We start from the raw sequence: 24,161 nt of genomic DNA, 5'->3' as shown, positions 1-24,161 counted from the left end.
GTGTATGAGAGAGAGACACTCACACAGACACAAACAGAAGGAGAGAGAGGGCATTAAGAGGGAAAGATATGTAGCAGCAGGGCTTTAGGGCTAGGCAGCAGGGAAGGAGGTGATAATTTACAGCCCTGCTGCTCCTCCATGTCAGCCAGAGAGCCCCTGTTAGAGTCTACCCCCACTGCTAACCTCACACTGTGTCAACACGTCCTCAGCATAAATATTAATCTCTCAGAACGATCCGCCGGTGATTGTGCTACTTCAACAAGCTCAGAGGTTTGTGTTCATCTTCGAACATCTCTTGTTGTCTTTCTCGGCCGGTGCCTGTAGATTCAGCGCATCCCGGCGGTCACATCGCCTGTCCCTCCAAAGCCACCACCCCCCACACCCCCTGCCTCCATCCTGTAATTGCAGCCCAAAGGCCAAGCCAGACCGATAAGCTAATTAATTAAGGACAAAGCAATTCTCAATCATTAATTCTGCCCTGACCCCATTTGGGCCCTGATCTAGACCAAATGAATGTTGTTTGCGAGACAACAAAATGTATAACAAATAACAAGGGTAAATATAGCTTCTGTCAGTCACGCCTGATTTGCCTATTGGAGCCTGTGATCTCTTAAATTTAAAGGTACACCAGGATTTTAGTAAGTTGAGACAGCGGTGGGAGAAGTATTCAGATCCAAATACTCCACTAAAGTAAAAGTCCTGCATTGAAAGCCTTACTTAAGTAGAAGTATGCAAGTATTATCAGCAAAATGTACTTCAAGTACCAAAAGTTAAAGTACTCATTGTGCCGTAAAATGGTGTTTTACTATCACATATGATGCATTAATGTGCACGTTACATTTTACTGCTGTAGATGTAGTGGTTGAACTCATTTAACTGCTTATACTGTTGGATAGTTAAATCTACAGCAATGCATCATGTTGTTTAAGATCATCATATTCGTTGCGTCGCTGTCCTGTGAGAACCGCGTATCTCTAAAAAGTCAACTTTTCATGAGCTCAGAAAAACAGCCCAGTTTTCAGCTTTGTTGTGCTGCATTTTCCAGCTAATCCAAGGTGGTTTTTATATAGTTAATTTAGCTTAAGAAGTTGGAGAATCCTTGAGTTTATCACATTTAAATTAAAAATCACCAAATTTAGAGATACATGGTTTTCACTGGACAGGAAGGATAAGAAAAATTGTAATCTGAAAAGTAACTTGTAACTAAAGCTCTCAGACAAATGTCCTGGAATAAAAAAAGTACAATATTTGCCCCTGAGATGAAGTGGGGTAAAAGTATAAAGATTAGATATGTTAAATAATTACATGGAAATACTCAAGTAAAGTACAAGTAAATTGAATTTGTATTTAAGTACAGAATTTGAGTAGATGTATTTAGCTACATTCCACCACTGGGTTGAGAAGCAACAGATGTACTGTCAATGAAAGCAATAAACGAGAAATAACAACATGAATCTTAGATTGGTTAGCAGGAGTGCACATACAGTAATCGCGCACAAGCAAACTGAAGGGCTTGAAAAGGTCTTGCTCAAACCTGAAGCCATTCAAAGATGAACTGTTCAAAGATAAACTCAAAACTGAAAGCCAGCGAGCTGAACCTCCAGATGTCATCAAGATAAATCCTGCAGCTTTGAAAACGGATGCTTCCCAAAGCTATCTGGCAAACAAGACAAATGTAATTCTCTCACTCTTCTGTTCTGCAGCAGCGAAGGAACTTTTGGACACCGCTGTATGCTAGCGTAAACAATTCATGATGTATTCATTGTGTTTTCCAGAGGTTTTACAAAACAGCATGAGCAACCAACAATACAAATGGAGTTGGATTCCCACCACTTGCAAAGAAAAGCAAGGTTGAGGCTGAATTAAAGGAAATAGACATTTTGTGAATAATGGCTGAATGAAACCCATGGGCGTGAACGGAATATAAATAAACACACTCCGGTGAGGTGTAAATTGTGCCACTCAAATCCAAATCCAGCTCAAAAAATAAGTACTCACCAAAAGCAGCTTCTGGGAGGATTTTTCTCCATCTAGCGAGGCAGCGTTCTGGCTGTTGTGACGTTCTGTCACTCGACTCATTTTTCATCAATCATTTGCAAATGAAGATCATCAAACCAGATAGGGGAGCCCATCTGGGATCAACCTCCCTAACAACATGCTCTGTCATACACACAGTTAAGTGTCAGTTAAGGCGCATTCAATACTTTGTGCAGATTCTCCACATTGTACAGACATGCAAGGGCTACATAAAATCAGCTGATGGCAGTTCTCCTTTATTTGCATGTAATGAGATGAGGATGTTTATTGTGAAGCAGGATACATTTACTATGAAACAGGCTTTGCATAGAGGCGTGATACTACAAGTATGGGAAATAGGATCATTTTAAGTTGTCTTACAACAAAATCAACACCAGCAAGATTTTACAACACTCACTGTATGTCAGGTTATAGTATGGAGAGCCGACCATTAGTCCATGTAAAGAGAAGCTCTTCTTACGGTTTGAGCATGCCAAGGAAAGACACGGATATCAAACACAAAGACACCCCGGACACCATCTGTTCGACCCCCTCCCCTCCGCCACAAAAACAGTTTCTTCCCCTCTGCAGTCAACCTGACGAACTTACATTGACCCCCCCCCGAACACAAACACTACTTATACGTTATATTAACGTACATCACCCCTGTCCCCACTGCGTTACATTAACGCACCCACCCCCTACTGGAAACCTTACCTGGACACTTTACTTTATTCTGGTCACTGCACTGTTGTTATTTATCTTATCTTATTTTTATTTTTATTTTTATTCTTATTCTTATTTTAGCTTTTATATTCTACTTATTTGTTATCAAAACAATAGCACCTTCAGACCACAGCAAATTCCTTGTAATGTATGTTACTTGGCAATAAACAGTTTCTGATTCTGATTCTGATTCTGAAGTTGATACATTGAGCTGTCTTGAACCGGTAAAACAAACCTGTGACACAGTAACCATGGCATGCTGTATGTTTGGGCGGCTTTTTCGTGGACAGACTGGTGAGGGAATTGATGTGGTTTCAGAAATGAAGACATCTACAGGAGCAGCCTGTTTGATGTATTTCTCCATATATACATAAAAACAAGATTATAGATATCCAGGTTTCCGCTCTGCCAGCCATAAGCTGGTTCTGCTTCAGGGATTCCTAGAAGAGTGTGATTTCAAAACCAACAGATCCTGCCTGTCAACCAGTCGCTCCTTTTCTTCACTGATACACATTGATAGGACCAAGACGACTGCAGCAGCAATCTGAAGCCTGCAGCTGAAATACGTCTGCACACAGCTCGTCATGGACTGAACCAAAGAGCAGAAAACTCAGGAGTAATATGAATACTTTATAAATGCTTTGACAGTGATCCTGATGAGGATTTATAGAGCCTGTAAAAGCAAAGAGTTGTTGGTTCGCTTGGGGGCCATCTTGGTGACGTAGCAGGTTTGTGACCATAACAAGACAAGCTTCTTGTATTTCTCAGAGGGAGTTGTCTGAAGTTATCATTCAATTTCATATTTTGGAGAACTGGTAGATTGTTTCAACGCAAGTATCTCGAAAGTTTCCAAAGTGCACTATTCTCATTCTCATTTTTCCCATTTACTGCTTGTGTGTGTGCTATATATGGCCTCAGTGAGATTACATTCATTACAAGTTTATGGCAGTCCTGTACAGGTCCTTGATGTAGTATCAAGTCTTGTTATGCATGCAGTCCAGTTTTTCCATCAGTCGGTCCATCACTTTGGTCCAGACTGAAAGTCCAGATCTTTGCAGGACATCCAACTATTGGATGTCCTGCAAAGACATTTTGTGCATGTTATATGGAACCATCCGGTCCAAGGCTGCTTTCTTAATGAAGACTTATTCAATTATCAAGCATATCTTACCTAAATAGTTCTGCTTTAACTAACTGGTGCTTGAAATGTGCAATCTGCAGCTGTATGTAAAACATTAAATTAAACAGGATGTAGTTTTTTAATATTTTTAATTAAATCATTTCACTCATTAAACATAAGTTGCATAAAACTATAATAATATAAATGCCAATCTGTGAATGTTCATGTCAATTGTGTTCAATCAGATGTGTAATAAATGTTATCATTCATTATCAGCAGAGATGCATTGTGGTACGACATACTGTCCTATAACCATAACGTCATGTGAGTCATCAGTCATCTGAGAGCATCAGGTAATCGCCTAAAACATCACAGATATTGATTCTGTTGCTGCTAATATGATTTGCATGAAAGAATTTAGCTGATGTGGCTGCTCTGGGCAAAATAACACACACACACACACACACACACACACACTTGAAGCACAGAGGGTTGAGAGAAACTGTTGCAGTGATAAGCGGCCACCATCCCTCACCCTGATGAAGCTGATTAGCAGTCCTAAACTGCGATAAGAGAAGCATCGATTTCACTTCTTGGCAGTGGACGAGATCTGACTCCACGGCTTGAACGCACATTTTTTATCTTTTATGGTTACTTTTATCAACGATGGACTCTTTATTTCTCCATCTGATGGAGGAGCATTATATCTCGCAGTGGGATTAAATCAGAGGGAATATAGTTGTCTGTCAGCTTCATTGTGGAGAGTGCCAGTGGTGTAGTAAATATGCCAGTTGTCATAACTTCCTGGGTTTGCAGAGACCCTCATAAAGTTTACATATTGACCTTAAACTTCTGTCTGCTGGGAATCGGTGATGAAATTGAGAAGGTAATTTATTGGTAATATTACAACATGGCAGAGGCACTCTTGTTCTCTCTGGAGGACTCAGGTTTTAATACCAAGATCTGCCCTGAGAGGTCAGACACAATCTGTGCCACCAAAATGTGCAATCGATTTTTATAGCGTTGGCATGGCAATCTTTCCTCTTCTTTCTTTTTGATGATTTTCCCTCATCCTGTTTTCATTTTCAGAGAAAAGGGCTTAAACACCCTGCGAGAAAGATAATGTCCTCATTGTGTGTACAAACACAGAGCCAGTGCAGGGTTGTGAGAGATCTTCACTTTAGAATTGTATTGATGGCTCAGTTGTATGAAACTTTGGTCACATGGTGGTCAACAGGTGGTCCATGAGGGGAGGGAGAGATCGTAACGCCTGCTGTCTTCAAAGATGGTCTCTGGAGTCAGGTGTGATAATAAAAGACTTCAGTGCCACACAGTCACTTATTTGTTTAAACACTCAGAGTCGCTGTTGTGCATCTTCATCTTTTGTGATTATTTTCCTTTTTTCTGGCCGTCCACTGACTGGACACTGAGCCATCTCCATGACAACTGAGCACACTCCAGCCACTGATTAAGACCGTGAGATGCTGTTGAAAGCTCTGGAAAGTGAACCTTGAGTTAAGATTATGTTTCCAGAAATACTATTTCAGAGGTCAAGAATGAACTCAACAGATTTCTCGATCACACATACAGTTACAGTCCAAGTGATAGTTGTAGTTTGCTAAACAAATATAGCATAACAGTTTTTTATATTATTCTACTTTTTAATGATTTTCTATTGTTATTAGCTTTATTTTATTTTCATTAATTGATTTGCTTACTAATGATAATAATGAAAATAATGCTCACCAAGGGTACTAAGACTGAGCACATGTTGCTTGTCAACAATCCCAAAACCTATAAACTTATGTGAGGAATTATATTATCCTGCTTATACCAGGTTGCCAATGTAACCAAATTAGAAATATAATTCATTCAGTTACACATAGAGCTAATTTTGTTTGTGTTTTTCTGTTTTAAACATTGTGAGCCCCAGAATTCCTGCTGTTTACGTCGCCAGGCAACATTTGTCTAAACAAGAAGAGGTTCAGAGCTCGGAGTTTTAAAATCCTGACAAGTTTTTGGGAGGGGTTTTATTGATTGTTCCCAATCTTGAGAATAGACGAAAGAGCTGCATTCTGCTAAACAGTATGATTTAAAGTGGCTTTCCAGCAGAGAGAACTTACATAGCTCTCTCCTCATCTCCTGCAACTTCTGCAACATCTCTATATTTTCTGTGCAGTTTTGGTCCCATGACCTCTCTGGTCCAGCCCTGCAGGTTAACCTACTTTACCGTAGCTTATGTTAGCATTCAACAGTCCTCTGTCCTCTGTTAGTTGATTTGGATGTCCAGATTCATGCAAATACCAAACACATTTGAAATGACATGTTTGCATTGTTGTCAATGAGAATAACATGGTTTTAACTAAGCCTCACTGTTGCTGTGTTCACCTACAGTTTAATGCTGCAGCTTTCATTAAGAACTGCAATTAAACACCGGCGGCATATGTCTGGTTACTTAAAGTTAATCCACACCTTCCAGCCAATCAGAATGGAGAATTCTCAGTGGCCCTGACACAGTTGAAACAACCCTGTCTCCCAGAAATTATGTTTATATACAACTCATTTGCAACAGTAATTACGTTTTGAGAGAAAGGTAATGCCACTAGGATTACGTTTTTATTAACATAATGAGGAAAACCCGACCACTAGATAAATATTGCGCTCTGTTCACTTAAAAAAACATTACCTGCAAAAATAACCCAGGTAGTGATTAGGTAATGTAAAAAACATAGATAGTAATAAATAAAGGAGACAGGCTTGGGTAGAAAACAGTTTATCAACAATAGTTCAGGCTGTTAAGAAGTCTCCCGCTTGTTTCTCTGATTTGCTGCAGACCGTTTTTTAAACCACAGAGCAGATCTATTTATCCCAGCAGAGTCGCTTTTTATTTTAGAAACCTCCTTGAATCCAGCAGGGTTAGTCATCCAATTGGTTTTTTTTTGTTGTCGTTACAAAGAGGTTCCTGACGACCATGCAGGCCTCTTCAGCGACTCAGCCAGCCATTTGCTTGTTGTTTTTCAGGAAGCCTTTGCATAAAAGTCATTAGATGAGATATTCTGGGCCATGTTTACAGATAAGTAAGGTACAGTCTGCTGTACAGTGCGACCCTGACTGCACTAGAGTGCAGGGATGGAGTGCTTTTTTGTGTCCCGGAAGTTAATGTTGAGACTAATGGAGGTGTGATTCAACAAAACACAGAGGAGAACAGTCTCATATCAATTGGGGGGGAAAAAATTCTAATAGATTTTTGTACTTTATCTCAGCTTTATCTCTTTTTCTACTCTTTGTATCGTTAAACGCAGTCTATAGCAGAGATAAGGCATGTGACATTTCCAGGTCTTAACTCGCCCAGTTTTTGATCCGGCTTTATTTGATTTGCTCTTTATCGATTGGATCTTGACGGTGGTCATTGTTGTTGTTGGTCACTGCGATAAAAGGGCCAATCTGCTTATCTGGCATTTAACGAGCCCAGCCAGAGAGTGACCTCAGAGATGGACCGGGTCCAAAAAAACGGACCGGCGTCACCGGATGTCCATTAACTGTACAATCGTGCTCTTAACAGTAGAAGCGCCCTCTCCCCGTCCTCGGGCATCGCCTTCTCGAGCACACCTCATTAGCAGGAGACTGCAGGTGTTCCACTCCAGTTGAGTGACGACCGATTTCATTAGCTCCCTCAAGTGCCAATGTGCCCTCTAATACGACTCCCAGAGAAAGACTGACTGCTCACATGGCTCGTGTGTTCCCACCGGTTCACTCCGCGCCACCCTTGAGTTATGTAACCGGGACACGGATGCTTTAGAGAAATTTTTGTGGTAAGCATTGAGGTGATTAAGATTCAGGCAGGGTAGCGACAGAGTTCACCTTGGGCATTAAACAGTTTTTGGCTCTGCTCAGAGCGGGACACTGGGACAACTACTGCTGATGATACAGATGGACGAGTATGGGCAAGAGTTGAGGATGAGGGGAAGGCAAGAGAGTGAGTGAGTGAGGGAGGAGGAGGAGGAGGAGGAGGGGAAGACGGCGCCGGGCCTGTTTCTTCCTCCTGTTTCCGTCTTGTACAAACGCAGGCAGACACAGACCCCGAAGCTGTGACTTTGAAGTGGTGTCTTTGATTAAGGAGTTAATTAAAGAGAAGCTGCATGCTAGCGAGCAGATAACTGAGGAAAGAGGAGGAACAGGCAGGGAGCAGAAAAAAGGAGCAGATACGGAGCGGAGAAGTGATATTGGCAGCTCATCAGTTTCTGAAGTGCCAGAGTGTTGTCCCTCTGATTGGCAGAGAAGCCAGCTGGCACACCGGAGACAGATATGAAAGCTGTACAAGCAAAAACAAAAAACACCCACGTGTGTGAGCGGCACAGTTTCTGCAGCCTTGCTGCAAGCTGTGGTGTGAGCGCCGCAAAGCATTCATGATAATGGATGATGGTGGGAGAGCAGGAAGAGGAAGAAGGATGATAATTTATACATCTGGGATGAGAAGACTGATGGTTAGTTCAGTGTATGTGGGTGTAATTTATGTTCTTGGTCTTTTTCTGTCCGCCCTGATCGGTTTCCTGCCTTTGTCTCCTCTCTAACCCTCCTCCTGCTCCTCCGTCACGTAGGGGTCTTTGCGGTTATCCCCCTCTATCTCCCCTCTTTCTTCCCAATCCATCACTTCTTCCTCCTTCCCTTCCTGGGTTCTCCTCCTCCTTCATCAACTGCCGTCGTCCTCGCGGTTTTCTCCTCCAGTCACGCTCAACATCTAAATCTTCCTCCACATCCTCCTCCTCTCCATCTTCTCCATCAAACTCCACCTCCCTCACTTTTGCTTCCCTGCCCCTCCATTGCCAATCTTTCCTCCTCCTTTCCCAATCTTCCTCACAACCGTCTCCTTCACCCTCCTACTCCACAATCACTCTTCACTCCTAACCCTCTTTCTTTTCTTGGCCTTGTTCTCCTCATTCTTTTCTCATTTTCACTCCTCCTTTCCGCCCTCTTCCTCTTCACTTCTCCATCCCTTCCTCATCCTTTTCAAAACCCTCATCCTCACCACCTCTCCCTTTATCTCTACACTATTACAGCTACTGCCATTCCTCTCCCTGACCTGTTCTTCACCTCTTTGCTTTTCTTCCTCACTGTCCTTTTTCTCTCACTCCATCACCCAAAAAAATAGAAAAAAAAAATAAAAACAATAAATAAATTAAAAATACATTTCAAAGTGACAAATTTTTTTTAAAAGTCTTCTCCATCTCTTGTCTTTTTCTCGTCCTCCTCCTCCGTCTACACCAGCCTGGGTTTTATAAAGGCGTGGCGGGCTCACAGGTGACCCTGTCCAGCCTGGTGAACCAGTCGCGGGCCATGCTGGAGGAGCAGGCGCGCCACTTGCTGACCGAGGCGGAGCGGCAAACCATGGGCTACTACGTGGAGGAGTACCGGGACGGACACATCGGTGTGGAGCAGCTAGTGGTGGCGCTGTTCGAGCTGCTCAACACGCACGCAAAGGTGAAGGCCGAGGAGGCTTGTGTGAGAAAGAAAAGGAAAAAGATCAAAAGAGAATCCATTTCTTCTATGCACGACTCTGCACTCCTGTGCGGTCCGTGTGTGTGTGTGTGTGTGTGTGTGTGTGTGTGTGTGTGTGTGTGTGTGTGTGTGTGAGTGTGTGTGTGTGTGATTGCTGCGAGATTTGAATCGAAGCTTTCTGAGCCCTTGTGAGATTTATGCCCAGGCCTCTCTGCCGATGCTTACGGTTGTGTTTTTGTTTTTCCTTCCTCCCCGGCTCTTAAAAGTCTCTTGATTTTCTCACAGTCTACAGTAGTTCACCTTGTAAAAAAAAAACCCCACAATAAATCAAAGGCATTTCATTTCCAGTTTCTCAAGTACACTGCTGTATGATACACCTACAAAAAGCTTTCCCAGCTGCCTTGTGTTGTATTTACAGCTGCTGTACAACTTCTTTTTGGTTTATTTTTTTTTTCTAAAATAAGAGTTTTGTGGGAAATTTAAACTCTATCTTACCAGCATTGCCCATGAATGAGTAAAGCTCAGTTTAATGATGATGAATGATGATGAGGAAGCCAAAATTAGTACAGTTTAGGCCAAAATGAATGAGCTCCAGATTTATGACAAAAGCCCATAAATCATCACTGCTACTTCCTCAAGCAGTCACATTTGTATTAAAAACATCAACAACAAAAAAAAAGACAAACATTTTAAACAAAACCAGTTCAGTTTAAAATGAGGTTTAAAGGTGCAGCAGAATTGTGACAGTGATTCAACCCTACTTTAGGCTCCATCTTTGTTGGTGCAACTCACCCAAGTCTGCTACATCACACCATTGCCCCCCCCCCCCTCTCTTGTTTCTCCTCCTCTGTGCCTTCCTCCTCTCAGTTCTCTCTGCTGTCAGAGGTGCGAGGCCTGGTCACCCCACAGGACCTGGAGCACTTTGACGGGCTGGTGCTGCGACGTGAAATTCAGGCCTTAAAGGCGCGACAGGGGACAGCTGGCGCCTCGGCACTCCAGCCGGACTCCCTGTCCATGGTGTCGTACCCCGACACCCTGACCTCGTCCTCCGCCAGCTTCATGACCAACACCACCCTCAGCTCTGCACGGGTAGGGCAGTTGCTCCTTTTCTATTTCATTTGGGAATATTGTGTGTGTGGAAACATACAGTGTGTGTCCAGATGTGGATGTTTTTGGGGTGAACATGTTAGCTCTCTTTAGCTCTCTCTCTGCTTAAAATTAATAGTCCATGTTTTGCTTTATTTGAGATTTCGTTCTGGTACACATCATTTTGATGGATGGACCTCCGTCTGTTTGGATTGTGAATGGTTCCTTCTGTGTCAGGATGAACAGCGACATGTTTCAGTGCCTGCCTGTTGAGATTGAGTCTTTGGGCTGATTTTTGATAGGTTGTGTTTTTCTCCCACCTCAATAACCCCCCTCACTCCCACCTCACCCTCCGTAGGAGAGGCTGCTCTGGCTGATAGATATGATGGAGGTAGGAATCGCTGCTGATAGAGATGAATGCTTTCCAACACAAATCCACACATGCAGGACACACACTAAACAAAGATGTGTACCAGACACACGAACATACACTCTGACTCTCACCTTGGTCTGTGGTTTTGCAGTGAATTTGTTTGCAGTGTTTTTCTTCTGTCTTGTTTTCTTGATTTGGACGCGTCGTGCTTTTATAGAAAGTGATGTGTCTCCCTACAGTCCTAACAGACCGTGTTCACAGAGTCTCAGCTGGTGTTTCTTCTCAAAGAGCTTTATTCCGATAAATACATTAAAAATGTATTTTCACAAAGTGTATGTGCCTTGTTTGTTAATAATAATAATAATAATTTTGCCCAGAAAACAATTCACCCAGGGGCTCATTAGCATTCCCTACCCCCATTCTCTCTTCAGTGTCATTATTTATTTTGATTTATTTTATTAAACTTTTCTGAGCTGTGTCCATCACAAAAGGAGCGTGTTTACTGTAAACTTCTGTGATCAGTGTCCTCTTGCAGCAGGAAACTTTTTGGTGTGTGTGGACATTTTATTAAAATGATTGGTCCTAAAAATGATCCTTTGAAAACAATATTTTTCAGTGAAAATCAGTAAAACCATGAAGATTAGTTATGTTTCTGTGAAAATGTTGCACGGTTTTGAGCATAAAGAAAAAAATCATATATACAAGATGACAGGCTAATTAATTGAACTGCAGTAACTGATGTGTCAGGGCATTTTTGCTACCCTTTTAGTATATTTTACCTTGAGTATTATATGCAATTGATTCATTGTCACTATTCCTTCTTCCTGTCGAAGACACATTTGTGTTTTTGTATGAATACAGTGTTTTTGTATCGGCTACTATAGCGATAGAGAGGAAGGCTTGCTTTCCATTCTGTTCTCTTTCATGTGCACAAAAACAGGTGGAAAGACACATTACATTCAGCCTAATGTACAGTTTTATAATAACATACTGCAGCCACTCCTGAGGGGAAACTACTGTTCCAGACATGTAACTCAATGCTTCTTCACTACAGCAAAGCACGGTAACTTGGCTTTAGCCCTTCAAAGTGAAGCACATCGGATTCTCACTTTTTACATTTTTATTTGATTGGGATTTATTTGAAATTGGGAGACAATTGCCCCGACCGCCCCTCCCCATCTGCTCTTTTGATGTTTCTAATCATATGTGTAGTCTGTGCCAACTATTCAAAACCAAATGTGTTAGCATGTAGTAAATGTGTCATCCACAACCAAACGAAGAGTGCACAGATGTCCACACACTTATGCGCGCACACACACACACACACACACACACACACACACAGTGGAGATAAGCTGTTAACTGTCTGCAGATTTTTCCACCAAACAGTCCTTCCCATTCAGATGCCTCTGATGGGTTTTCTCTGTCTGTCTGCCGAGAAGCGACATTTACGTGTGAGAGAGAGAGTGTGTGTTGATCTGTATTTTTCTTGTGTGTATGTATGTGTCTATTTGTGCTGTTTTGGACCCATGGGTGACTGCTACCACTGCTGTGTTAAGCAGATTAGAGAGCTGGGTGGGTTTGGGAGGATAACAACACTGGATTTCTGAACCACAATCAAAGCCAGGTATATAGTTAACTGCATACCAATGCATGTGCGCACACACATACTGTACACAAACACACACAACACACACACACACATTAGCAGCAATACTCACTCGCTGGCCAAACACAATGTTGCTGTTGGGTGATTCTGCAAAACCTCAGATTACAGATTACAAGAAACATTACTTTACGCATTAATTATGTAAGACAGGTTGTGAAAGCACACAAGACTTCTGTGTTGCAGGCTGTCTTCAAATGGACCAAATCAGATGAAATTCATGCAAGATACCGCTGTAAAATGTAAAATTTGGTCTCACCACTTTTTAACACAGTTCTATTTTAGTTGAGAACGCAGCCATGCCCAGACCAAGCCAGGTGCCACAAAACACCTTCCACTGTCATCCGTCTGTGGGCAGATCAGTAGTGTCTGTAATCACAACTGTTGCTGCAGTTTAACATCTGGGATCCTGTCATGGTCCCACTCCAGTGATTTGCTGCTTCTCATAGAAAACGAGTCGGAGCTGCAAGTTCAGCCCAGCTCAGTGTCTTCCGTCTAGATTGCACAACATTCGTCTGTAAAGATGGTCACCGTGTTAGTTTAGGTCATCATCATCATGGCGCCTTAAATTCCCTCTGTTAGGCAAGAGAAGGGGTAAAAATTGTGACATGCTCGCCTCTCCGTAGTGAGGTGTCACAGATGCAGAATCAGTTGTTTTCCGCAATAACAAATACAGTGAAATAGTTTTGTCTGATCCCAGCAGCAGCACCAGGTGACAGGCCACCTCCATACTGTTAGTTTTCACCACACTGCATACACGCTACTTCCTGCATTTGCTTGGATGTAAATGTAAATATTTCGCAGAATTGCCTAATATGATTCCTGGGCAGACTGAGATACACATGCTTACACACACACACACACACACACACACACACACACACACACACACACACTCTATGGATGGTAACTGTGGATGAACAGGATCGTACATAAGCACAAACCCAGCGTGCTCTGAGTGCTTACAGTGCAGAGCAGCGTCTCTGCATGTAGAAAGTCGATTGACTCTTGTGATGAATAAATTGTCTTTAAGTGCTCCCCGTGCGGCAACGTGGGGTAATTAAGCTGAATTGATGGGGCTTTTGTTTTGGTTTAGTGGCAGAGTTAAATGAAGGGCAACGTTTCTCTGAACTCGGCTCCTCTGCTCTCAAATCACTCACAGATCTGCCGCAAATTACCTCCTCTCCGCCACGCCGGTGGGATTGAGCAGCCAAATCCTGCTTTGAACTGAGTTGATGGTTCTTTATCGATTTCACAGCATGTGTGTTTAGCTCGTGGAAGAAGGCATGATATCTGTGTTTGTGTGTGTGTGTGTGTGTGTGTGTGTGTGTGTGTGTGTGCCTTATTTGCTTGCCTTTCTTTTAAACTTTGAGATTGACAAGCAAATGCAAACAGACACTGACGTCTTTCCCTTTTTTTCTAGGAGACGTGGAACATCCACCAAAATCTAATTTGGCATTTGTTTTGGGACAAACACACATCTGTGTTTAACATCTGCTCACAAGCTCTCTCTCACACGTTAATCTCTCTCCCTCTCTGTTTTTCTGTCTTTGCTCTCGTTCATCTCACGCCCCCCCTCCTCCACTTCTTTCCTGCGTCTCACAGAACGACAGCGTGGTGGAGAGTAATGAGGAACATCCTCCGGAGAGTCTGAACACGCTGCTGACCGACATCTCTCTGGTGAGCCTGGCGGACCGGGCAGGCAGGCACAGCCCCTGCTTTGGCCTGATAAGGATGGATGCGGCACTGGGGAGGAGTGAGGAGGGGTGGGAAGAAAATGTGTTTTTTTTAAAAAGGGGAGGGGAGAAGAGGTAGAGACAGATGGAGGTGCGTGGCTGACATGCAGGCTTTGTATTGTAGACTGAGGTGGAGAGGAACAAGTGTTTGCACCAAATGAGAGTGAGAGAAAGAAAGAGAAGTAGAGCTTTGTGAGAGTAAGTGCCTGTGTTGCCTTTCTTCATCTTTCCTTTGTTGTGTGGAAAGAGCAGAGCAGAAGCTGATCACTACATGCCACCTGGCACGTCCCATTCTCCTCCTTCCTCTCCATCACTGCAAGAAGGAAGGGCTTACTGTTGCACTTTATGGTTACAAAATATATATATTGCAGTTTCCAAAGCAACAAGAGATATCTAGAGGGTTGTTCTGAACAGCAAGGGACAAGAGGGAGGTAGAGGAGAAAGCTTTTAGTCTGTCAAGGCTGCCTTGCCACTCAAATCATGCCTTACTTTTCTTTTGTAAACTTTCCTTTACGCTCATTTTATGTTTCTTTCCATACGCTGGTGAGCCACTCATGTCTCAGTGTTGTTCATTCCACTGTTCAGTTTGTGTCTGAGCACTCTTACCATAAAACACAGGATACCGGCGGGACCAAACTGACAAGCAGCGACGTGTTCACCACGGGTTGGAAGCATTATTGTCACTAAAGCTGGTGGTTAAACAGGTGTCTAACACAGTTGTGTGAGTGAAAATTGGTGAGAATCGTTCGGAAACAATACAGACAGTTTTATTTTAATGTACTCCCTCTGTATGTTACATATTAGGGGTGTAACCCTACAGCCAGCTCATTTTTCAGTACAACACACAATACAGGCTAGTTGGTAGTTAAACACAAGCTGTGACTGTAAAATTCCTTATTTATTGTAAAATCTGCAATTTTTTGTTTCACCCAAATTACCAAACCGACCATTTTGTTTGTGGTGCTCACAGCATTGAAAAATTCAATAACAGCTTGTATTTCCAAACTAAGTGTCCCTGTTGTCGCTGTGAACAGTTTTCATAGTATTTCTTCAGTAGAAGGTAGTTAGAGTGAAACTGGTAACAGTGTTTTATTTGGATTATCCAGAGCAATTGGGACATTGCTATTGAATCTTTAAAATTAATTTTTCCAATGCTGTAACCACCACAAATTAAACTCCATTCACCTCGGTTGTACGGGTGTGGCAGCAGAAATCTCGGAGGTGTATCTCAAATCCTGGTCAAATAAAACCAAAACTGTAAAGACAACTAGGGGTAAGTGAGAAAAGGTGTGAAGGGACTAAAGTGAAGAGTACATGACACCTCTGGAGAAACTGGAGTTACATTCTCAAAACTCCTAATTTTGCCACAAATCCCAATTTAACAATCTTAATGGTGAAACCTTAATGGTGTTAATGCATACAGGATGGTCCCATTTTGTATTGCAGTTTATTGTGCCATAACACATTGTTACACCCCTAATCAGTGATGAAAATATCCTCTCACTTCAGGACGAAGTACAGTCCACCACAGCTGAATCCCCCCCCTCCTTCAAGCCTCCGCCCCCTCCAGGGGTGCATAGGCACCCAAGTAGACGAGATCAGCTCAACAAATGCCCCTCGTCCGAGTCCTCCCACTCAGGCTTGTACTTCACGGCCCCGGCCTCTCACAACCACAGCAGAGAGCCAGGACACGCCCCCGCCTCGCCCTCCATACACCACAAACGAGAGCATCCCAGGGACCCGTCTCGGGACTACGCGGTCGTCCGAAAGAGAAACCCGTCTGTACCTTCCAAGAAAGAACAAATAGCAGCTGCTCAGTTGTCTATGGTCACCCAGCACAACATCGGCCCTTTCCCCAGGGTCCAGTCCCCCGGCAGAAGCACCAAACCCGCTGCCCCCTCTCCCTCACCTCCACCTCCACCTCCACTCCCTGCTCCTCCTCCTCCGCCCCCTTCTCTGCCCCTTAAGCCAGTGTCCATGTCCAAAGCCTCCTCTCCTGGCACTAAACAACAGTTTGTTACGGTGGAGGTTCACAGGCCCAACGCAGAGCCCGACGTCAACGAGGTGCGGCCGCTGCCCCAAGCTCGAGGTGAGAACATGGAGCTCCGCAAGTAAAATGTGCGGACCCGACATCAAGGGTCATATTTCTGTCATTTGTGTCCTCAAATTAATAACATGCACATTTAGGGCTGCAACTACTTAATTATTTTAAATTATTGATTAATCTATAACATATTTCTTTAAAGTAATTGGTTACTCATCTACTTTGTAAAATGTAGTGAAATGATAATAATAATAGTGAAAAATGCCCATCACCATATCCCAGAGCTCAAATTGCAGTCAACCTGATAGACAAGCAGCAGCATTTTGCATTTTTGCTTCATAAATGACATAAATAATTAATCATAATTGTAATTTTCTGATGATGTATATACATAGAAGCTTTGGAATAATTTTTATTAGTATTGGTAGTGATTATGAAACGTTCAGATTAGATGCTGCAGTGGGGATTCATTCAATGATACGGGCCAAGGTCTGAGGCTTGCTAATTGTCACTGTCAGTGCAAAAATTAGGAAATGTGCAGTTCCAGTCATGAAGAAGATGTGTATAAATATCATATGTATAATCTGTCCAAATATGTATTTACTTGGGCTTAATGTGCTAAAATGAGCAATTACCCAGAACACTGTGTACGATTGCCACTTCATGCAAAACATCACTAATCTTAATAAGCTTTTAATCTTGTGTTAATTCTTAAAATCTGATCCTTTTCAGAGCAAATCTAAATATATTGGTTGTTTTTTGTTTGTTTGTTTTTTGCCGTGCAGTTTAACTTGACAACATCTTAAACTAAATATTGTTTCAATATTCCACTAAACTCAAGACAGTTCTCAAAGTTAGAGGGAAAGTGTGAAGCTAATAAAGATAAAAGTGTCGGAATGCTTTCATTCAATAAGATTTAAAGGCCAAACAATGTATCACGTCTACCTGTGTACCCGCAGGTGGCGCCCTGTCTCAGCTGTCAGACAGCGGCCAGACCCTCAGTGAGGACAGCGGGGTGGACATAGCTGAGTCAGGACACATCAGCAAAGACAGCAGCCCCCATTCCTCACGCACGCGCCACCCCCGAGACACCCAGGGGGGCGGGGGGGACAACCCCTCCAAACCGGTGAGGCGGTGATTCAGAACAGCTGTGATCCAAACATGGATGGATGAGTGGAGTCGTTGTCAGGCTCTGAGGAATGAGAAGTGTATTCAATTAATCAATGAATTAATTAGGTGTGTGTGCCATTGTATTTCTGTCTTTGTGAGGTCCAATTTGACGGAGAGTTTTGGAAGTTTGGTATTTCAAGAAAGTGAGGACATTTTAGGAAAGTGGACATTTTTGAAAGTGCGGACATCGTCGCTTCTTCGACAGGGTGTTTGAGGGTTGGTACTCGGTTTTAGGCTTAAGGTTAGATTTAGTTTTAGTGAAAGCTTAGGGGTAAGGGGATGCATTATTATGTCACTGTGTATAAACGTGTGTGTGTGTGTGCGTGCGTGCGTGCGTCAGCTGAAAAGCAAACCAAGAGTTACAGTTACTTTTATTGCGTCCAGGATCTGTTCTGAATCCTAACTGTGATCTCTTCTCTCCTCCCTCTGTTTGCTCACACAGACTGTTTCCTTTGTTTCACTCATTTGTTAATGTCTCACTCATGTCATCCATTCAGTCACATGCACATGTTATTTCATCCCTCACTGCGGTGTAGCGCAATGAAACTCGCTCTCTGGTTCTTATTGGTTGATGGAAGGAATAAAAAGTAAGGATTGAAGTAGGGCGATAGTTTATTATGAGAGGGCTGTTAGATTCAGGGTTGAGGTTTTAGATTGGAGTTTTCAGAACGAAAATGCGAAGGTTGAACCGGCTTCGTATCGTAAGAAGCTGCATTTCATTGCTAAGGAGCGAGGCGTTTACCTTAGGTTGGTTCATGAGTATCAAGCAAGATTGTGCTAAGAAAAACATCCCTAAATAGAATAGGAAGATGTAATAATTTATCGCCTTTATTGATAATAGTCTATCTATAGTCTAAGATAAATGGGCGTCTACTGTTGTTGCAGCTTTAGAATTGTACTATCCAGTACAGCAGTAAGTTAAGGGCCATTTTGCCTTTGTTTGTTATTCATGGGGCACAGAGGGATGTGGGTATGATAGGCAACAATGAAATTGCCGGGGACTGGAATTGAACTATGAATGCTGCAGTTAACCCACTGGGCCACCATTTGCCATTTTATTAGGATCTGGACATAAAACCCCAGGAACACGTTTCAGATTAACATACAGATGAAAGAAACCCCTTTAGCCAGTGAAAGGGAACAATTATGAGAGCCGACATGAGGGTGAATAAATAATAGAAAACAATTACATAGATGAAGTGAGAAGAGCGTAAAGTTGCTCTAAAAATGGTTGTTTCTTTTGTCGTCTGACTTGTGAAGCTGGTAAACACGATTGCTCATCCGTGAATATATCACCAGGATTGAATATGTACATGTTGATATAGAGTCATGGCCTTTATGAATGTGTAAATCCACTGGGCAGACTCTCGAGCTTATGTGCTCAGAAACAAAGCTCTTCCTCGGATAAACAAATGCACAACAAAATATGTATGCTTAGTGGCACAGAGGGGAAGCAGACAGAGGGAGGTTGTGTAATGTTATGAATATATTCAGGTTTATAAACATGCATAAATAATGATCCTCGTACATTATAACTCACGCTCCTATTTCTCCTTTACTGTAGCCGGGGCTGCTGGAGCCCACTTCTACACTAGTGAGGGTGGCAAAGAGTGCCAGCACCCTGGGTATTGCCATTGAAGGTGGAGCCAACACTCGCCAGCCGCTGCCACGAATTGTCACAATACAGGTGAGTCAGGAAGAAAACAAAACAATGTTTAAAATAACACCCCACTCTGGCTCTCCTCTACTTAACCCAGTATCCTTATTAACATGCAGCCAGCTCCATGTTGGTGAATATTCTCCTCGTGTTATTGCCTGTGTTTATTATATCCTGGGTGCTTTTCTTTTACTCTCTACAAAGATGCCACGCGTCCACCTTCCAGGTGGGATTTGATGTCCTTTCAGGTTTTATATGGATTCACACTGCAGCTGAACTCACACTGAGATTCCTGCTAATTTAGTCCTCGTCGGGGCTCTCACAAGATGATTTCAACATTAATGGCCTTGACGAAGGCAGAGATTATAGAGCACCTTTTATGCAAAAGCTAAACATTAGGCTCAGTTCAGATATCTTAATGTTAGGTTTAATGATGAGGCTGAATGAAGTTGCATATGTTACATTTGCAGCATGTCTGTATTGGTTACGCAGAGTGAAATTCAAATATTGACTGTAGAAACGAGGTTAGTCACACTCCGGAGAAAGCTATTACTTTGACTGGGTGTGCATATATCTGCCTGCCATGGTAATTTGCAAGTCAACGGAGCCTCGCATTAGCTCAGGACTATCTGTAGCACTAATCATATCCTAACCACAGAGAACCAGGGAGTTACAATTTAAAGATCAGAGCAGCGAGCGGCTACAGACTGCCGTCCACGCCCTGTTCAAAGCTGTCTCTCGGCCTCCCACTCCACAGAGGTGGTGATTGAAATGAAAAAGGGCAGCTGATTGCGAGGGGAGGGATAAAAGGATTGGAAATCAGCACATTCAAAATCAAAAGAGGAAAGGCAAGTGTGAGTGAAGGATGCAAGAGAAGGGAGAGTGATGTTAATGAGGAGGATTTGTGCAGATGAGGAAGTGGAGGTCTGGTGTTGTGGGTGGATGCAACGTTTGGGTAAACAAACAGGTTTTTATTCCCAAACTGCAGTTGTTCCCATCAGTGCCACAAATCCCCAAACAATGCAGGAAGATCGGCTATTAAGTACTCCTCCTTTTAAACTTTTATATCTGATGTATGTCCTTCTGTTTTTGTCTCCTGAAGCAAGAGCACACCTTACTACTATTTTATATCGGAGCTATATTCTTTGCTACATTATTATATGTTCCCTCGCTGTTTCTTAGCTCCATTCACTCAATGATAACAAAGCACCAGCTCTTAAATGAAGAGGAAAATCACAGACTTAAAGATAAGATGGTAAACATTTGATGAAAGCATTTGTGGTATTAAAGTGCCTGTGCGCTTGAGTGCTAGTAAAGACTCTTGAAGCTCAGCTTTCCAGGAGAGCACATCAGTTAAAGAGATAACCAGCTCAAGTTTCCAGCACATTTTTGAATAAATGTATCCTGTTTATCACAAAAACAAAAAATGAAACCATGAAACTGTTGGAAGAAAAGAGACAAACTGTGGCTTGTCACTTTTCAAGAAGGCCAGCACTGCAGCTTTTCGTACACTCATTCGATTGCCACGCTGATGTGCAAGTCAGGAAAGAAAGTTGTGTTGGAGAAATGAAGCCACTGAAATAGTTCGACATCTTATCAATCCCTCTCAGCCTCACAGTGTAAGAGACTAATAAAAATAAAAAGGCAGCTGACTCCAGTGGCTAACAGCAGAGGAAGTCGGTGCTCTCTCACTGTGGCTTTGGTTTTTAGGGACAAAGACATGAGGAGGTCCAGAGCAGCTGAAACGAGGTTCAAATTCAATGCATGCGCAGAGTTAAAGTTAATTCAGACCATTCAGGCAAGTAGATTGAAATTTTAATCAGGTTAAAATTATTGCTGGGTCTCTAATTACGGCTCCACATTTTTGAAATTGCGTGGATTTCTTTCCAACTTCGGCTCGCTGAGGTGCAAACCCCAATCGATCACAAGCGAGACAAAGCCACAAGTTACATGACACCGCTGCTACATCCCTGAACAATAACACTGTGTAGCTTCACAGTTATTTAGAGACATTAATAACATGGCAGCCTCGAGGTCACTTGCTACAGCAGTGCACGTTCAGCTTTCAAGGTGGAAAAAGTGAGCTGTGAAAACTTTGTCTCTGTCCCCTGGGGAAAGCTAACTCAATGTTATTAGGCCCTTGAGCAAGGCACACAACATCAGTACTTCCCCCAGTCAGGGCCGAGCATCAGAAAGATACATTTGCTAAAAAAGAATTTAAAAAAATAAAGCAATAAAAAAAACTTTAACGTTAATTCTGTTTCTGGCTTTCCGATGGGCGTCGGTTCTATCCGAGGGACACATGATGGCATCACATCAAAGCCAGTGTCCTGTTCAACACCGCCTCTCTGCAAGTATTGGAAGTAAGCACAGAAGAGTCGTGATACAGCAAACCTCTGGCTTCTGTGTTTGCTATCTCTCTGGGAACAAGGGCTCTCGCCTCAACTCACCTCAATCACACCTGCTGAGGATGAAGTACAGATGAGTAAGCTGCTGCCGGCTGCCCGGTCATTATCGGCCCCCATCACCCCTCTTGAAGCGACAGCCCGTTATCACTGCCATCTTCCCATCATGACGAGCGACTGCTCCTTTAGCTCGGGGTAATTGTTGTGGGCTCTGTAAATAAGAGAGGTGGGAGGCGCTGCTGGTGTTTTTAGGAGGAGGAGAACATGATTCTGTGTCTTATATGGGAGAACACACCTCAAGGATGTGGAACCTGTGATTTTTTTCAATAGGTCTGTTGTTAGACTTGAAGTTTAAATGAAGTTGAAAGCGGCATTAGTGCATGTTTTATGGCTACTTTGTGGCAACAAGCTGACAGACACACTGCTCTGACATTTTATTGCCCTATGAAGTTGCTATTGCTAACATGTTAGGAAAAAGACATCCAGCAGACTGAGCAACATTATTATTCATTTAGAGTTGGGTTTTCGTCCACCTGATGAATGTAAGTCCAATATTAACTCCCCTTTTAGCTCTGGTTTGGTCTCCACCGACCAAATATCGAGCTTTTTAGCTGCTAAATGTTTTAGTTTTCCACCAGCTCGTTGCTAACTTTGTTTGTCTCCTGTTTGGTCCTGGGCAGGTAGTGTACAGCGGGTCTATCAGCTGCAGCACGTTTTAGGTTGAGTTGAGTCGACTGGGAAATATCTGAACCCCTCCACATTCTTTTCATCTTGGAAATATGATGGCTTCTTTTGGTTGCTGCTGTGTTTCGAAAGAGAAAGGAGGTGGTGCAGGGGCCATTACATTTTGCCTCTCAACATGACGAACACACTACGTCTTGCATTTGCCCTTAATGCTGGTAAATCATCCACAGCAGAGACGTCCAAATTGAATGTACAGTGAAAGTCATTTGGAAAAAAAAAACTGGTCTGAGCAGCTGGACTGTGATTAAAAATGGCTGCTGATGGTTTCCACGTCAGACTGGAGAGAGGGAAAGAACAGCAGTCATGACTTCATCGCTTCTGTCTGTCCTCTGTGCATGTGACCTTAGAGGAGAGGCAGATAATGTGAACAAGTGTGACTTTTTATTCAGGTTTGCTTCAGAGAAACACAAATGGCTCAAGCACGCTGAGGAGGTACTTTGCGGAGCGACTTCTCCAGAGCAGAGAGAGGCCTTTAGATGCTCACTCACACAGAAGCTAACCGCCTCTGTTCAGCAATTGAGACTTTGGGCAAGGATGCTGACATTGATGGCAGTCCAAAGTTTTACTGACACTTGTGGGACTTGTTGGCCTGGGATCAGCTGGGTGTTTCAGAGTCCTCTGATTTCACTGCCAAGGAACTGAGACTCACAAAGAGAGACCGAGTCCTTGTAATTTGTGCCCTGTGTATGTCTCAGGGTGACAGTAACAGACAACATCTCTATGTTTTATGTGAGCCTGTACCTGCAAGAGGAGAGTGTTGCCGGTCAGGAGAAAGCACTTCCTTTTGTTGATCATACACTTCTCTCTAAAGGCCCGAGGCTGCATACATTTACTGCTGAGCCTTCACTCTGAGGGCCGGACTGCAGGGGCGTGTGCATATATTTATGTCTGTGTGGCTGTGAATGTGGTTTTCTGTGACAGGGTGTCTCTATTTCCGTATGCTAATGAAGTACATGTCACATTTATGGGAAGATGTTTAAATTTGAGCTTGGGCACTGAGAGGCCCCCTTTTGTACTTGGATGTAACAAAAGTGGGGAGACTCTCATAAAACCTCTTTGTTGGGCCTCTGAGCTACAGAAGCCAGTGGGCTTGAAGTTGGACCTGGACTGTAGTTAGATTATTGAAGTAAAGATAATTCTTACCTTTGAATTACCCTCCTCATTTGTATGACAGCACTAAAGCTGAAACTTTTGTCAGCTGAATTAAACTATATTCATTAGATTTTCTTTTTTCTTTATTTTCATATTTTCACATGTGATATTGTGTTCATATTTTCCAGTTGTTTTTTAAATAGAGCATTTTGTATACTTGGCTCTGAACTGATTACAGTAGATTTGTTGGAATTCAGTCGGGAACATTTCTGTGTTATCCTAAACCTGTACCTTTTTCTGTGAGCCTTGCTTGTACCAGTCAGATGTAGCAAATTTCTCATTTCCACTTGATGAATGCCACCTATTCGTGAGAAGATGCACATTTGTGACATGTGATCATTAATATGAACAACGCCCCCAACTTGTTCCATTTGTGGGCAACTTTCATTCACAGAAATATCACTACGGGAGTATTAGAAAAGAAGGTCACACTGCAGAAGTACAGTTGTCAAAAACATAACAAACCCGTGTGGTCCAATTGAATCAAACTCTGGCGCAGACTGAACAACCAGATCGAGACCGCCTGAATAGAAGGGTCTGGGCCTGCTCCCATGCAGACACTGGTGCAGTTGGTTTGTGGTGTGAAAGTAAAACGGACCAACCTCAGGACTGTGAAAGCAGATCTGTGATTTTAGCATAAATTCATAAGCTAAACTACTAGTAAATCCACATCTCCCGCTCTATATAAACAATGTATAAAACAATATATGTGTGTCAGAAGGTGAAAAGGAGGCGTGTTGAACTTGGGTCCTGCTTGGAGTGAGTGAAAA

General features: G+C 42.8%; 1 protein-coding gene across 1 annotated transcript in view; it reads left to right on the top strand.

Annotated features, from left to right (window-relative positions):
- whrna (whirlin a) overlaps positions 1-24,161 on the top strand; it is a 117,813-nt gene that overhangs the window by 93,124 nt on the left and 528 nt on the right. Inside the window, exons 6-12 of the mRNA XM_070924836.1 lie at positions 9,128-9,340; positions 10,226-10,447; positions 10,803-10,835; positions 14,089-14,163; positions 15,729-16,308; positions 17,223-17,389; positions 18,998-19,120. Of these exons, the coding sequence (XP_070780937.1) occupies positions 9,128-9,340; positions 10,226-10,447; positions 10,803-10,835; positions 14,089-14,163; positions 15,729-16,308; positions 17,223-17,389; positions 18,998-19,120 (1,413 nt within the window). The remainder of the gene's footprint in view (positions 1-9,127; positions 9,341-10,225; positions 10,448-10,802; positions 10,836-14,088; positions 14,164-15,728; positions 16,309-17,222; positions 17,390-18,997; positions 19,121-24,161) is intronic.

This window comes from Enoplosus armatus, chromosome 18, assembly GCF_043641665.1.
Source record: "Enoplosus armatus isolate fEnoArm2 chromosome 18, fEnoArm2.hap1, whole genome shotgun sequence".
Lineage (NCBI taxonomy): Eukaryota > Metazoa > Chordata > Actinopteri > Centrarchiformes > Enoplosidae > Enoplosus > Enoplosus armatus.
The sequence above is the reverse complement of the archived record's forward strand: the minus strand, read 5'-3'. Positions and strand labels throughout refer to the sequence as shown.